Source organism: Drosophila novamexicana, unplaced genomic scaffold, assembly GCF_003285875.2.
Source record: "Drosophila novamexicana strain 15010-1031.04,08,12 unplaced genomic scaffold, DnovRS2.1 tig00000820-arrow-pilon, whole genome shotgun sequence".
Taxonomy (NCBI): domain Eukaryota; kingdom Metazoa; phylum Arthropoda; class Insecta; order Diptera; family Drosophilidae; genus Drosophila; species Drosophila novamexicana.
This window is the reverse complement of record NW_020824828.1, coordinates 1837816-1852375: the sequence shown is the minus strand read 5'-3', so window position 1 is coordinate 1852375 and position 14560 is coordinate 1837816. Positions and strand designations below refer to the sequence as shown.

The 14560-nt window shown below is 42.2% G+C and overlaps 5 protein-coding genes across 6 annotated transcripts; 3 read left to right on the top strand and 2 right to left on the bottom strand.

The window, feature by feature from the left end:
* Positions 1-38: 38 nt before the first annotated feature.
* Positions 39-1819, bottom strand: LOC115764327 (dnaJ homolog subfamily C member 25 homolog). Its single transcript, XM_030707277.1, has 2 exons — positions 375-1819; positions 39-306 (listed from the first exon to the last, which is right to left on the bottom strand). The coding sequence occupies exon 1, from the start codon at positions 1455-1457 to the stop codon at positions 432-434; it is 1026 nt and encodes a 341-aa protein (XP_030563137.1). The 5' UTR covers positions 1458-1819; the 3' UTR covers positions 39-306; positions 375-431.
* A 412-nt stretch (positions 1820-2231) lies between these two features.
* LOC115764352 lies at positions 2232-3090 on the top strand. Its single transcript, XM_030707310.1, has 2 exons — positions 2232-2318; positions 2379-3090. Exons 1-2 carry the CDS (start codon positions 2240-2242, stop codon positions 2975-2977), a joined length of 678 nt encoding a protein of 225 aa, XP_030563170.1. The 5' UTR covers positions 2232-2239; the 3' UTR covers positions 2978-3090.
* Positions 3091-3252: 162 nt separating this feature from the next.
* LOC115764320 (UPF0454 protein C12orf49 homolog) lies at positions 3253-4572 on the top strand. Of its 2 annotated transcripts, none has more exons than XM_030707266.1 (2): positions 3253-3578; positions 3644-4572. In XM_030707266.1, the coding sequence occupies exons 1-2, from the start codon at positions 3477-3479 to the stop codon at positions 4190-4192; spliced, it is 651 nt and encodes a 216-aa protein (XP_030563126.1). In that variant the 5' UTR covers positions 3253-3476; the 3' UTR covers positions 4193-4572. The 2 variants fall into 2 exon arrangements, with proteins under 2 accessions (XP_030563126.1, XP_030563125.1); XM_030707265.1 differs by having other exon boundaries at positions 3641-4572.
* Positions 4573-4645: 73 nt separating this feature from the next.
* LOC115764278 (probable isoaspartyl peptidase/L-asparaginase GA20639) lies at positions 4646-6048 on the bottom strand. Its single transcript, XM_030707207.1, has one exon. It carries the CDS (start codon positions 5738-5740, stop codon positions 4754-4756), a length of 987 nt encoding a protein of 328 aa, XP_030563067.1. The 5' UTR covers positions 5741-6048; the 3' UTR covers positions 4646-4753.
* A 701-nt stretch (positions 6049-6749) lies between these two features.
* On the top strand, positions 6750-8063 carry LOC115764377. The gene is made up of 3 exons (XM_030707339.1): positions 6750-6845; positions 6910-7466; positions 7530-8063. Exon 2 carries the CDS (start codon positions 6916-6918, stop codon positions 7414-7416), a length of 501 nt encoding a protein of 166 aa, XP_030563199.1. The 5' UTR covers positions 6750-6845; positions 6910-6915; the 3' UTR covers positions 7417-7466; positions 7530-8063.
* The last annotated feature ends 6497 nt before the right edge of the window (positions 8064-14560 follow it).

The following is a 14560-nucleotide window of genomic DNA, read 5'->3' as shown; positions in this document are numbered from 1 at the left end:
TCCACTTTCGATTTGTAAAACAATTAGCTTTAAAAATATTTATTTTTTTATAATATTATTTGTATATTTGCTATAAAAATTCGGACAATTGAGCTAACAACGTTTTTAGATAGAGTTCTCGGTTTCGGATTCGTATTGTTGGGCATTTCGCACGTTTCTGCTTCAAAAGATGAAATGGCGAGTAAGCACGTTTTGAACCGGTTTGCGGCGAGGTCAACGTTTTGGCCATCGGTGCCGGCGGGCAGTATCCAATGGCTAACAGAATTATTAACATAATTTATTTTTAAACTATTGCAAAACTTCGCCCTACACACAGAAAAAAGATGTATAAAAAAACATGAACTTTAGATAATGAACATAAAATAATAAATTACAGTTTGCCAATGGCGACAAGATGGAACAATAAAACTTGAACATCAACTGGCGCCGTCCTAATCCTCAAAGGTAATTCGGCCGGGACCATGGTTCTTCATATAGCGCCTGTAGGCCTTGTAACGCGGATTCTCGGCCAGCTTTTTCTTCATGTCCTCATCCTGATCGGCCTTCCACGCAACAAAATTGTCGCGCTGCCACAGCTCCAGCTGCAGATACTCCTCGATCTGTTTATCCTCCAGTGCATTGAACTGATGCTGGCCCATGCCCATGTGGCGACGTATCAGATAAAGCTGCTGTTCCCGTCCGTACGGCTGCTTGAGCACCGTATAGCGCCAGAACCAAAGCGCATGCCACACAATAAAATTAAAAAGCGTATACGGGCAGATGAGCAACTGCACCCAAAGCACATCCCAAAGCGTGGGCTTCGCATAGCCGCCCTGCACGTCCATCTTCTCCTCGATCACCTTTCGTATGATGCGCTCCAGTTCCTCTTTCTGTTCGGTTTTCGATAAACTCTTGCGATTCTTACCCTTTCGCGTGTGCACACGCTCCTGGATCTCATCGCGCGCAATATCCAGCGCCTTGTTGCGATACTTGGGCACCGTCGCAAAGTACTTTATGGCGGCGTCATAGCGCTGCCAGCCTGAATAGTACTGAATCACCGATATGATGGTCAACGTAACTACAATCACCACACGCACATCCACTTTGGGCGCAACACGTCGACGATAGTAGCGATAATAATGCGCATAGTATGCGTCCGGATTGTCCAACATGTAGTCATAGTCGGTGCGGGATTCCTCATCGCGCAGTATCTCGTAGGCAGTGGCCAACAACTTAAACTGCTCCTCGGCCAGCGCCTTGGCCTCCTCACCGCGATGCAGATCGGGATGATGCTTGCGTGCCAATAGGCGATAGGCTTTGCCAATCTCTGACTTGGAAGATTCACGTGTGACGCCCAGAACATCGTAGCAGTTCTCTTTGCCGCAGTATAGACCATCCAGAAGGCCCAGACACAACGTGGGCAATATGCTGACCAACAGGCAGGTGTACAGCCACCTTTGGTACTGTGTGTGTGGCATTTTGTAGGTATGCTGTGTATGTGTTGTGTGTATGTGCGGCAAGCAACAGCTGTTGCTCCTGGCTGCGGGTCGAACTGTTTGACAGTTTCACTGAATGATGCCCCAATGAGTGTGCGTGCTTTGCTTGGCAACTGTAGTTCTCTGTTCTCCGCTACGTTGCTTCTATGCTGGCGCTTAGAGGCCTTTGGCACTTTCACCACGGCTTCTTAATGTTCTTAGCAGTTGTCTAGAGTTGTATTGGTGTACCAATGGAATCACATTGATTCCGTGGCGCTTTAAATTGAACTAGTTCTTTTGCATCGGTTCGCAAGTGGTTACGATTAAGAGATTAGTATTAGCATTAAAACATTAAAACTTTTTGTGTTTATTCGGCACTATCGAAACTTTTTTTTAATTATCTAATATTCTCTAAGACGAATATAGCAAAGTCTACATGTTATAATTTCATTGTTAAGATTTTAATATTATTATTATTATTATTATTATTATTTTTATATTATTATAAAATGTCGCGAAATACAAATTGCGCGAAACTTACCTTAAGCTTTAGCAGCAAAGGCCTTCAGCTTTTTGAGAATATTTTAGTTTAATTTCATTTTTATTGCATTATATCTGGTAATCTATTTTCATTGTAAATCCTTGCATGCTGAAGCTGTTTGTATATTTTTAAATTAAGCGCGCTTTTTGTGAAAACCTAGTTCAATTCGAAAAAGCGATTGCTTAGTTCCGATAGCTATTGCTATTAATCGGCGTCTTGTTTATAGAATGTATAAAGGAATACCATGGAGTTCATAAGTAATATTGAAGATGTTAAAAGGACCATTATTGAAAACACCGAGTTTATAAAGTCGTTGGAAAACTGTAAGTCGCTATCGTCAATGCCGGTAGTTGGTGTTTTTAAAATGTTGCGATTTTTTAAAGGTTGCGATGACAGTTTCCACAGCCAAATACAAAAAGTGATCAATGATACATTGAAGGAGCGCTTGGAGGTAGGCGAACGTCTAATTGCCATGAAGGCCAAGCAGAAACGCATCGATGCTGTATTACAACAAGCATTAGCTGAAACCGATATAGTGGAAGACTTAAACAAGCAGTGCTTACAATCATTTGAAAACGAAGAGAAAAAGCGCATCAATGTTAAAATAACCTCAGAGTACAAACAGTTTAAACGGGAACTGGAAGCCGTTAATGCTGACTCGGATGCCAGAAACGCGGATGATGAGGATGTGGCCGAAGTCCTGCAACCCGGTGGCATGGTGGTCTCAATGCATGACCCCTGGTCCAAGGCACTTATGTTGAATGCAGTGCGCAACATTAATTGCGGTCATCACTATGACCATGATTCAGTGCAGGCTATTATAAAAGACAACATGGGTATACGCTGTCCAGTAGTAGGATGCGCAAGCAAATCTTATATACAGCCGCATCATCTGGAACCCGATATGGCTTTGCGTGCGAAAATTAGAGCCTATAAAGCTGAACAGGACTTTGCGGAAACATTGTCAGATGGAGAAAATTAAAAAGCAAACATGCCTAGAAATCCATTAACAATCCAATATACAGGTTTTGGCATGAAAATGATATTAAATATAATATATTAGAAGACCGTAACACATAAGTGTGCATTAATAAATAAACAATTAGAAGGAATTTAACTCAGAGTAGGTCAATAATTGCAGTTTTTAAATGTTGACAAGACAAATTATCTTCGATAGTATTCAGAAAACAATCGATAAGCGACACGGCCATCCTATAACTGGCGTTGCCTGATAGTGAAAGGATCTGGCAACGCTCAGCACAGCTGTTTGCTCAAAACAAATTGCAAATATTTCCCAAGTAATTTGGCATAGACTCGAAAAGCGCTTAACAACCAATGCGCATGCAGCGTGTTAACAATTTGGACGCTGTAGCACGGCAGCATCAGCAACAACGAAAGCATTGTTTTCAGATTTGACGCAGCCAACTGCCTGGAAAAACCGCTGGCAATGATGCCGATGCCCATGCCCGCATACGCATACGATGTGGCCAGCCGCACTCACACGCTTGCTAAGAAGACGCATTATTTATATAATTCTAGTACTGCTGGCCCTTCTCTACATATTCGAAAGCCTCTTTGATCGGGTAAGCTGTGATGTGAGAATTCGTTCCTATTAAGTAATTTGATTACTCTGCTTTACGCTCAGCAGAAGGGTGCCTTTAGCGCGCTACATTACGATGAGTATAAAGCCCAACGAACACGTCCGCTGCTTTGGCAGCAACAGTTGCTGCTGCCGGAAGAACATCTCAATCGAACCCGCGATCCCGATTTACGTTGTCGCAACTCGGTGCAGGGGAGTCAACTGCTGGCCGATGAGCGTGGTTTCGTATGTTTACGTGAGCAGATGCTGGCCAATGGCTGTTGTAACGTGGAGCTGCCCGGAATTAGCTACTATAGCTGCCACAGTTGCAACTCCACATCGCACTGCTGCGGCGTCTATGAATACTGTGTGTCCTGTTGCCTGCATCCGAACAAGCGGTCGCTGCTGGAGCAGGTGCTGCAGGCGCAAGACACACAAAAATACATCTATGCCAGCGTGGTGGATCACTTTGAGCTGTGCCTCGTCAAGTGCCGCACCAATTCACACTCTGTCGAGCACGAGAACAAGTACCGCAACGAAGCAGCCAAGTATTGCTATGGTACCACCGAGGCGCACGAGTCGCAGCGCGAAGTGGCGCCCAGGGGTGGCCAGGGTTAGTCAGATCACAGCCCAAAGGCAAGTGCAATCTCTATATCTCTTTGTTCGATTGTTTAGATGCTTAATATTGAATTATTTCGTAATTGTCATGGGCTATTGCTTTGATTGTCCAAATTAAAATGAATGGACGGGTCAAGGGTTAAAATCTCTCAACAGATTCCTTGTTGTTGGTACAATTCGCAATTCGATAGAGTTCTTAGTATAATTCGCAATCCTAAACAGTTGAGGTGTTTATGGAGCAATAAATGCTCGATTTTTGTTTTATCTCAGGTTTTTGACATAATCTTTTAAGTTGCCAAGTACAATGGATCCACAATTCAGTCTGGGTGTTATGAACAATTTTCTGAAATCTATATATATATATATATATATATAATTATAGCGACATGTTAAGGTCTTTTTTTTTTTTTTTTGATATTCATAATGATGTACATACACATTTATCATTTATATTTTAGACTTTATAATTTTGTGCTTTATTAATAGTAATTTATTCAAATAATACAGAAAACATTGAGGGTACGCTTAAGACCTGTGTAAAAGAGCTTTTAAGTGATTGCATTATTCTTGTGTGGGCACCAAGGGCTCCTGGAAGACTTCGTCGTGATTGATGCCATAATGAATGATGCCGTCTCGCACGTAACCCCAGGCCATGCGGCGTGATGTCCAACTGATGCCCACCTCGCCCTTGTGGTCAATAACAATGGCGCCGCCGGTGCCGCCGATGCGCTCTGTCATCTTCTGGCATTCCTGCTTGGCGGCAGCTTGTGCGGAGAGTCCCTGATGCTGGATGGCGCCCAATATACGTTGAGCTAGATTGTAGCGCATTATGGTCTCACCATGGCCCGTAGTAGAGATTCCGCCAATAGTATTTTCAGCATAGGTGCCACAGCCGAGCAGAGGAGTATCGCCAATTCGTCCCGGCCATTTGCCCGTGATGCCGCCCGTTGAGGTGCCCACCACAATTAGTCCGCTCGTGTCCATGGCAACGGCGCCCACAGTATCTCCATTCGGATCGGTGCGTGCCTTATCTAACTCAGTGCGAGCAAAAGTGGTGTCCAAGCCCTGTGCCTCCTGCTCCTTAAACTCTCGCAATGCCTGCTGAGCGCTCTCCGTGACAAGAGAGCCAGCCGGCAGCCGCTCGATGCCCGAGCCAAGCGCCAAGTCTAATGCCGCCTGGCCGCCAAGAAAAACGTGACGTCGCCTTTCCATCAACCGGCGTGCCACTGTGATCGGATGCATGACATCACACAGCAGTGTTACACAGCCGGCACGCAAATCGCGCCCCTCCATGAAACTGGCCTCCATTTCCACGCCGCCGGCGGTGTTAAGGCAGGAACCGTAGCCCGCATTAAACGATTCATCCAGCTCCATGGAACGCACGGCCGTCTCAACAGCATCTAGTGCGCTGCCAGACGCTTCTGTTGTCGGTTCAAAATGCTTCCAGGCACCACGCAGCGCGTCCTTGATGCCCTTAAACTTGCCAGCAACGCGGGAGTCGGTTATGTCCCCCGCTCCACCATGTATCAGGATCACTGGGTGTGGCATATTTTTGTTGTTGCTCTCAACTGCTGCTTGTGCTTGCTTCCGAACACGACACTGACTGTCGCCTCCAATTGCTGCGTTCAGTTTGCCTTTGTGTTTTTCTCGTTTGCTTTACGCTTCTTTTCTGCTTATCTTTATTGCTTTGTTTTTGTTTGATGTTCTTAGCTTTTTTTTAGGGTGGACCTGTTTCAAGGCATTCGCAATTGCATCTGCGCTGCATCCGATTGCTGTGTTGATGAATTAATCGATTTAGATAAATGTTGGTGATTTCGATAGCTGTGCATTGATGATGTATTCGACTTGTTTGGAAATCTTTGGAAGCTAGTTTGATTCAACATATTCATACATCTTTATATATATTGAGCGAAGTTTTAAGTTTTGTTCGATTTGCATCAAACTTAGTTTCAAAGCACTACATAAGAACTTAATGAATACGTGTTTCAGCGATTTGGGAAATCCCGGACACAACAGTGGTTAATTAGCGAAAAATGGTTGCATGTAGGTTTTTTGCTTATCGTCCGATCGGCTTCAAAATCAATTTCGAAAATCTTTTTGGGTGGCAAATACGGGTCAAAGGCTTAATAAATGAAACTTTATTCTTTAGCTTTAAGATTCTCATCGCAAGACTAACATGGGCGGAAACCGTTGATTCCAAAACTTAGTTCTTTATTCGATGCACTTAAAACATATTTTTGAATAGAAGTGGAGATCATGATGGGTAGATTTCAATTTTCTACGGGCGTGTACTTAGTGCAAAGGTAATATCTACAATTTTTGGCACAAAACGTTCCACGGGCAAGGCCTGGGTATTGCCCGGGATAATTTATCAGGGAAACAATTTTAGTAGCTTCTATGGCCTTTGGCTAACTATTTCCTGCATGAGCCTGTCTAAGGAATAAATATAGTAGTTATTACGTTTAGTTATCGAATAGGAATTCTTGAATAAAGTAGGCATTTGATTTAATATAAAATTTTGTAGAATTTGGGTAGCCATGCTTTTAATGTTGATTGCTTGCTGAAAGGTGCCGAATCAAAAGGCAAATAAAATTGTGTCTGGATTGCAGAGCAAGAAGAAAATAATAAATAGAAAATTTGACAGACAAATCTGGTAAAAATCAAATTTGAACGCGAATTTCAAGTGAAGTGCAATTAACACCCCTTCAAAACGACAGATCGCCATGGATCCAATGAAATCAAATGCTGTGATAAAAGACCTACTGAAGACTGACAACATTGACCAGTGGAATGGGCCAGATACTGGGACCGTTACGGTGGCCACACAAACTGAAGATTTGAAAATTCGTAGCTTGGAGACCATACCGCAACCTCGAAAATTCGCTAGGCCCAAGACAACGTATCAGCAGCAGCAGAAGTGGCCAGATATGAACTTGGAAGTAACCAATGAGACAGACAAGTGCACAACTCGCAACAAGGCGTGTCAGACTATTAAAACTGGTGTCAAGCGATTATCGTCCGATTCCCAAATGGATAACCTACGGGCCGTTATGTATCAAAGACGAAAAATGGCCATAGACATGGATCGGGCCCATTTAGAGAAGTTAATGGAGACAATTAATGCCGATCCACCGCCCCCCTGGCATGAGGCCTCACTCCTGTGGCTGGAGGTTGACAAGTTGGAGAATCGCATTGAGGAATTCGACAAAGGCAAGACTCCGTAACAAGTTACACGAAGAACGAAACATAATCCGTCCATAGCTATATTGTGATTGTATAAATAATTTACAGCTTTAATAGTTAAATATATATATATATAGTATGTACCACCTAACAGCTTACAGATATAGAATATGGATCCATAAAGGAAAAGGAAGATACAGATGCCGGATTTATTGGAACTAAGATATATTAAAATAGTCAATAAGCACGAGTAAGTCTTCAAGCAAGAGCGCGCGCTGTCAGATCAGGCTCTGGAAAATTTGAGCGAAAGGATCTCTTAATTATTCTTTGCTAGCCAGGCGGCACTCCAAGAGCCAAGACCCTTTACAATCGCGCCAAAGCTGGTCGGCCACTGATTTCAGCAGCTGAATATGCTAGCAGTACGTTCCTATTGAGGAATATAACCAATATGGCCGACTTCTAAGCCGAGCAAGGGGCAAAAAGTGGACTCTCCAAGGAACACAGAATTGAACCACGACTACACTAGGCTGACTGTGTGTTGAAAATACAAGCACCCGATTTGTGCACCTGAGAAAGGAGAACATATACAACCTAATATTCTATTACCTCAAAAACTGAAACCCAAGACGATTCTGTGGAGGGGATCAGAAGACTTTAGAAAACGTTTTATGTGAATGCCCTGTACCTCTGCACGGTGAAAAATAATATGTATTACAATATTAATAATAATACCATCAATTAAATATCGGGTAGATGTACTTTATGTCTGAGGTCAAACAAAATAATTCTGTTCAGTTTCAAGTGTCTGCGTGTGTGTGTGTCCTCAGGTTTTAATTGAAATTCAAGTGTCTTGACTTTTTACCTTATGGATGATCCTTTTTGCATGGGATATGACGAACAAATGACCTGGTTCAAAGCCTGGTCTTTGCCTGGGTGCGGGCTTGTTTGTGCTCAACCAGCTGACATGGTAAACGCAACCAGGCGCGCACTTGCATGCACACGCACACAAGCACACACACGCACTTTCACGCATACACAGATTCGGATGTGTTTCTGCATATTTAAAGGGGGGCGTGGCAGCGTGATGTTGTTTTAAGGCTGGACGCTGTCACTTGCCTGTATTTGACGAAATTTCCCGCGTCGCAATCGGAGTGACCTCAAGGCTCAAAGCTTCCTGCCATGGTCTCCAGCTAGTTTGTGTGTGTGTGTGTGTGTCTGTGTGTACGTGTGACTGTGATTGTGCGTGAGGGCATGTTGGTTGTTTGTGCCCGACTAGACTTTTGGTCGTTGTATTGCGTCCTGGCTTCCTTTTGACGCAGCCATGCTGTTTATTCAGAGCGTCACACAGACTCAAGCCAATTGCATTCAACACCTACACAACCTCTGGTCCCCGTCCACAATACTGTAGGTTATATCAACTCCAATGGCCTCGTCAACGGCGGCTGACGCTGGCTGGCATGTACTTATGTCCACATGTGCATATATTTGCATTGCCCGGGGTGTCGGCACGGACTGCGCTTTTCAACAACAATGAACCGCATAAACACAACCAAGCGACACACGCACACACACACCCACCACCCGCCAACATATATGCACCTACATGTGGCACACTCAACGCTAACAGCGATGCGATGCTTCACTTGCAATGCGCTAAACTTCCGTAGCCGGAGCCAAAGACCAGGCCAATCTACATCAAACTGCAAACAAGCCAAGAATCACGCAACTTGACGGCCATGGAGCCGGGACAGTACATGAACAACGGCAACTCGGACATTTGTACTTCACGATAAAAGGCTGCAAACCTATTTCTGAAATCAGGAAAAGATATTTTAAGTCCGACTTGTATTAATTCGGTTGACATTAGCTTATAACGACGTATTAAATGCGCTGCACTCCCAAATAACTGGTGTGTTGGCATTAGGTTCCATCACGAAGCATGTAATGCATAGAAGGAAATGTCTGCAAGCCCATAAAGTATATATATTCTTGATTAGCATGAGCACAGCCGAGTCGACATATCTAAGTCTGTCGGTTTCTGTGCAAGCTAGTCTCTGAGTTTATAAGCTATCGTCATGGAATTTTTCAAGGGCGGAAAACGATTACTAAAATTTGAAGCAAAAATCTTGCCACGGGCAAGGCCGGGTAATATCCGGTAGTAACTTAAAAGACTGTAATAATTTATATTCCAGGAAGTTTGTTTGATGGTAAAAAAGACTTTTAACCATTATAAAAAAAATCCCCAATGAAACAACTTAGCACATAATCTTCCAAAGGCATGTGCTTTTATAAAATAAATTGTATGCGAATGTGTAAAAAGTTGTTCTGTTGTTTAAACTTTTGCTTGCAGTTTATTTTTGTGCTTATTTCTCAATTACACTGTGCGACGTGTACAACATAAATTTTATTGCTGCGCGTAATTCAATTGCAATGTCATTTTGTGGGCCTCCCTAATGGGTATTCTCCAAATTTCTGTCATTACCAAGCGAGCTGGCTGCCACTGGCCCCCGGAATACGTGTAAATATGTTGTATATGCTCTATATACACGTATGTTTGTGTAATACATTGTCATGCCAGTTGTTGCTCTTGTTCTTGTTATTATTGTTGTTGTTGTTGCAAAATCAATTCTGCATAAATATAGCGCGTTGACATTTGGCAAAGTGTTTTTTGTCGACGAGAATCTGGCTTCTAATTTCTAATGCTCTTTAAGTACTGCAGTTTAAAGGCCACAGAATTTATTTAAATTATAATTGATCAAAAAAAAATTGCTTCAATTTGAAGACACTCAGTTTTATTGAAAATTATTAACTGAATCTAAATAACATTTTAGATAACTTTGAGAGTTTGTGTTAAATTAGAATTCGTTGCCATAGCGTTTTGTTAAATTTGCATTCCATTCTATTTTGTAAGGGTATGCATTGATAGGATTCACAATTTATGTGGATATTTCAGTTTGATTTCGTAAAATGTCCTGCGCATGACAAATGTTTTGGCGGGTGTCACAGATCAACGCCAATTGTGGTGCCTATGTAATGAGTAATGTGAACGAGTACAGCTCGGACCCACACACAATGCCAGTTCGTTGAGTCCTGATTTTGACTTGGCCAGTGGCACCACTATATCATATATTTTCCAACTCCACAAGCATATAAGGGGATTAAGTTTCAGCACCTTGTGTGCAACGCTTATGTGTATTCATTACCGCGGGCGGGAAATGGGTGGAAATGTGAAAGACACAAAGTCATGTAGAATGATAGTTTGTTATTGGGGACGCACATTTGATGTACAAATTTTTTATGCTAATCGATATGTCAGTAATTATTATGTATGTACATGGGAAAGCATGAGCCAGGCCCTTATGTCAGCTAAACAAGTACCTACTCGTATGCACTCGCATTTTCATGAGAGCCTCATTATGAGTATTGAAATATTTATGCTGTTAGCCGGTATCAATCATGTTTGCGTTCTGCAACAATCAAATAATTTTCCAAATTATTTGGTTATAACAAATTTATCTGTGGCTTTTACCCCAATTGAAATTCACTTAAATGCAAGCTGACAGCAATTTTATGGTCACATTGCGTATGCGTAATATACAGCAAATAATTTGCGAGTGTAGCGATTTTTGAACTTAAAAGATATTAAACGGGCATTACAGTTCTTGACAAGACCATACCAGGGACCTTACGTAAGAAACCAAATAGTTTTTGTATAGATAGCCCCTGCGCCGGGCCCAATCTGCGGGTGCAGCCCGCTTTTTAAACCGCAACAGCAACAGAATGTGATAGGGGACACTTTTCAGAGGCTTCAAAAGAATCTGCTTTGAATCCCAACTGTGCTGTGTTATAAAGGTTACAAGAAGAGTCGAGTGTTCTGCGAGTCTCCGAAGACAAACTCCGCTCTTTATGTGTGAGCAGGACGTTGTGATTCCTGAAGAATAATTCCAAAGCCACAGCTAGTTTTTTTATACCCTCAATCCATTAAAGCGGGTGAAAAGGTATGTAACAAGCGGATGGAAGCAAATTTGACCCCACAAAATATATATATTCTTGATCAGGACCATTGGCTAAGCCGATCTAGCCATATCCTTCGATCTTAGAAGCGAGTGAAATTTAAGCCATGTATTCGATAAAAATCGATTTGAAACTTGTTTTTTTAAGCATATCTCGAAAGTTATAAATGCAAGTTACATTTAGCATGTACGTACTCTCATAGCATGAACAAATTTTGGATGTATCAGTTTTTGTAGACCTTCCGTTTTCGGCCCATAATTAGAAAATGTTTAGTGGAAGACCAGTGCGACTTAGTATATACACGCATTTGGGTGTCGTATTAATGACACTCCAAATTTTCATAAAAATCGGACTATAAGCATTGACGCGGAGTGGAGTCAAGTGATAGCCGCACGTATGTTTGTGTTTCTGTGTATGCATGTATAGCGGGCATACCCGACTGGAGCACGCTTACTTGGCTTATTATTAGTTTGGCAACTTTTAACCTAAAGCTCGAATGAAAATCTAGCTAAGTAGTTGTGGTATACCGGATGCACGAACCGAATCTTAAGCGAACCAGCAGCCTGCTCTCTATCTATCTAACCTCTCAGCTATCTGGCCATGTCTCTATCGAACACCGTAGTCGCATGTGAGTTTCAGAGATTTGAAGTAAGCCGACTTAACGCAATTTCCATATGAAATAAAATCGATTATAGCAACATTTTAAAGCTGCTTAAGCTGAGAAAACATGGGCTCATCATTAACAGCATCGGAATTTGAATGTTTCAAAAGGCGCGAAGGTGGGGTCACGTCCTAAACAATGAATGCGTAAATCTGTCACAATTAATACCTTTAATCGTGCTCACGCGGCACGCGCAAAGTCAAAAGGAAGCTGCTGATGGGGTTGACGGCGCGGAGGGCGCATGGGGGGGGGGGGGGGGGGGTGTCTTTGGCTGAGGCAGTGTAATTGTGTAAGTGGGCGACCGGAAACCCCCAGTTGCTCACTCATTTACACCGTTGGCAGCTGGGACAGGCGTCTGAATGGGTGAAGACACGCACGCGGGGCCTTTCACAGGCGTGAGAAGTTTGTCGCGGTCTCATTGTCAGCATGCTGTTGCAATTGCCAAGTGGCAGGGAGCGACCATTAAAGCCATGTTAATCGATTTTCTGTTGCTTTACATGCGCCAAAGCAAACCAAATCAAGCCAAGCCATGCCCTGCCCTGCCCTGCCTCCGCCATGCCTTGCAACCCACCATTGGCAGCCTCGCTAAGCTGTTGCTGGCACGGGCACAAGCCAGGGGCAAAGCCGTCGCAAAGTAGAAAATAATCAGCATGGCCCGGGGAGTTTTTCAGGTGGGCGGCAGCTTCGATGCTTGTGCTCCCTCTCATGGTATTTGGTGTGGTGCGAGCCGCGAGCTGCGAGCGTGGGGCATTAAACCTAAGGTAACTACTCATGGGGCGATTGCAAATCCGTGGACAGCTATTCAAATGGTTGTGGCTGAGGCCGTAATAGAGAAAAGAGCTCTTAAGAAATTAATCATTCGATTAAAACTCATTAATGAGTGTTGGCAGCTATTAAGACGTATCGATGCGGAATATGCCGGAGTTCAACTTATGCTTTTCTTATATTCCAGTATATACATACATATAGTCGTAAATATGTACAAAAATACATACACACATACTGTTCACTTGTATGCACAAGTATATAGTAGAATATATATAAGTTTAAACTATGTTTTATACTCTATTGTTGTACTGCCTTGTTTATGTAGTCCCCTGTCGACGAGTTAAGCGTTAAGTTTAAGCGATCCAGGACAGGGAAGATTCGATCAACTGAATCAAACGTAAAGTGCCCTACTCTGCGATTCTCAATAGTTAAATTAAGTCCAACAGGTTTTCATGCTTTATTTAAAGTGTGATGTCCATAAAGTGTGTTATCAATATAAACAACTTTTTTTGTAGGAATGTGAATTCAGTTTTGCAAGCAGGTGTATTAAGTATGAATGTATATGTAAACAAGTATGCTTCCTTAGACCAAACGAAAACCAAGTTTACTCTACTTTTGGATGATTCTGCATGCTGTGCTGCAAATTAAATAAAACGTAAAGTGGCCTACTCTGCGATTCTCAAGATTTCATGTATGTAAGTCCTCAGGCTTTAGTGCCTTGATTTCAAGTCTTTTTGTATGTACATATGTATGTTTTTTTTATTTTTTTGTGTATAGGAGGGAAAAGCATTTAAAGCCGAAAGTGTGTTACGATAATAAAATAATTATATGTGTGAATATACATAATACACTGTTTTAAATTTAATGATTTCTATAGACCAATTTTAAGGCATATTTGAAAGCAGATAACAAATTTAATGTTTAAAATTTAAGTTTAAATTTAACACAACTGTACTCGAATATCCCCTGAACACATTTTTTTTTATATTTTGTCATATTTTAAGCGATGTCTTCAAGTCGGTGGTTTGATTTAATGGAAAGTTAACTTTTACCCCCAAAGTAGTAACTCGATGATCTGAGTGTGTGTGTGTGTACGTATGTGAGAGTGTGTCTGGTCTTATGTTACACGTACGCACATTTTGCAAATGCACTAAATTACGGTAACTCAGTCTACATCTCTTTCAGCCGCCATCCGTCGTCCCCATGGCAACTGTTTAAAGTGTTTTAGTATTAGTGTTGGCGTTCCTAAGCCAAAAACTAACTTACACCTAACTAAATGACAAAGTTTTGCGACTCACGGCTGCACACACACATATATATATATATATATATATATGAAGGGAGTGAGAGGTAAGTGTGCATGGCGGTAATTTAAGGTAAACATTTCTTTCTGTGCAGAGGTGAGCTTGCTGTGTCTATGTGTGTGTGAGTGTGTGTGAGTGTGCGTGCGTGTGTTTGTTGGTTGCTTTTTGTAAGTGTGTGTTACCACATGGACGCCAAAAGGCACGCGCTGCAAATTCACATACTCGCTGATACACACACTCATGGTAAAAAAAAACACATGTGCCTCACTGCTGCATTTTTGTACCCTGTAAAGGACAAGCTTTGGCAGGGTATGTTGTGAATCAGCATAAATTATAAATATATAGATAGTTTTGTGACATAGAGTCTAAAATCTTTCAACATGACCTCGTATAAGTAAGTCAGATAGTCTAAAACTTTGTTGACCACGTCAACCAAGC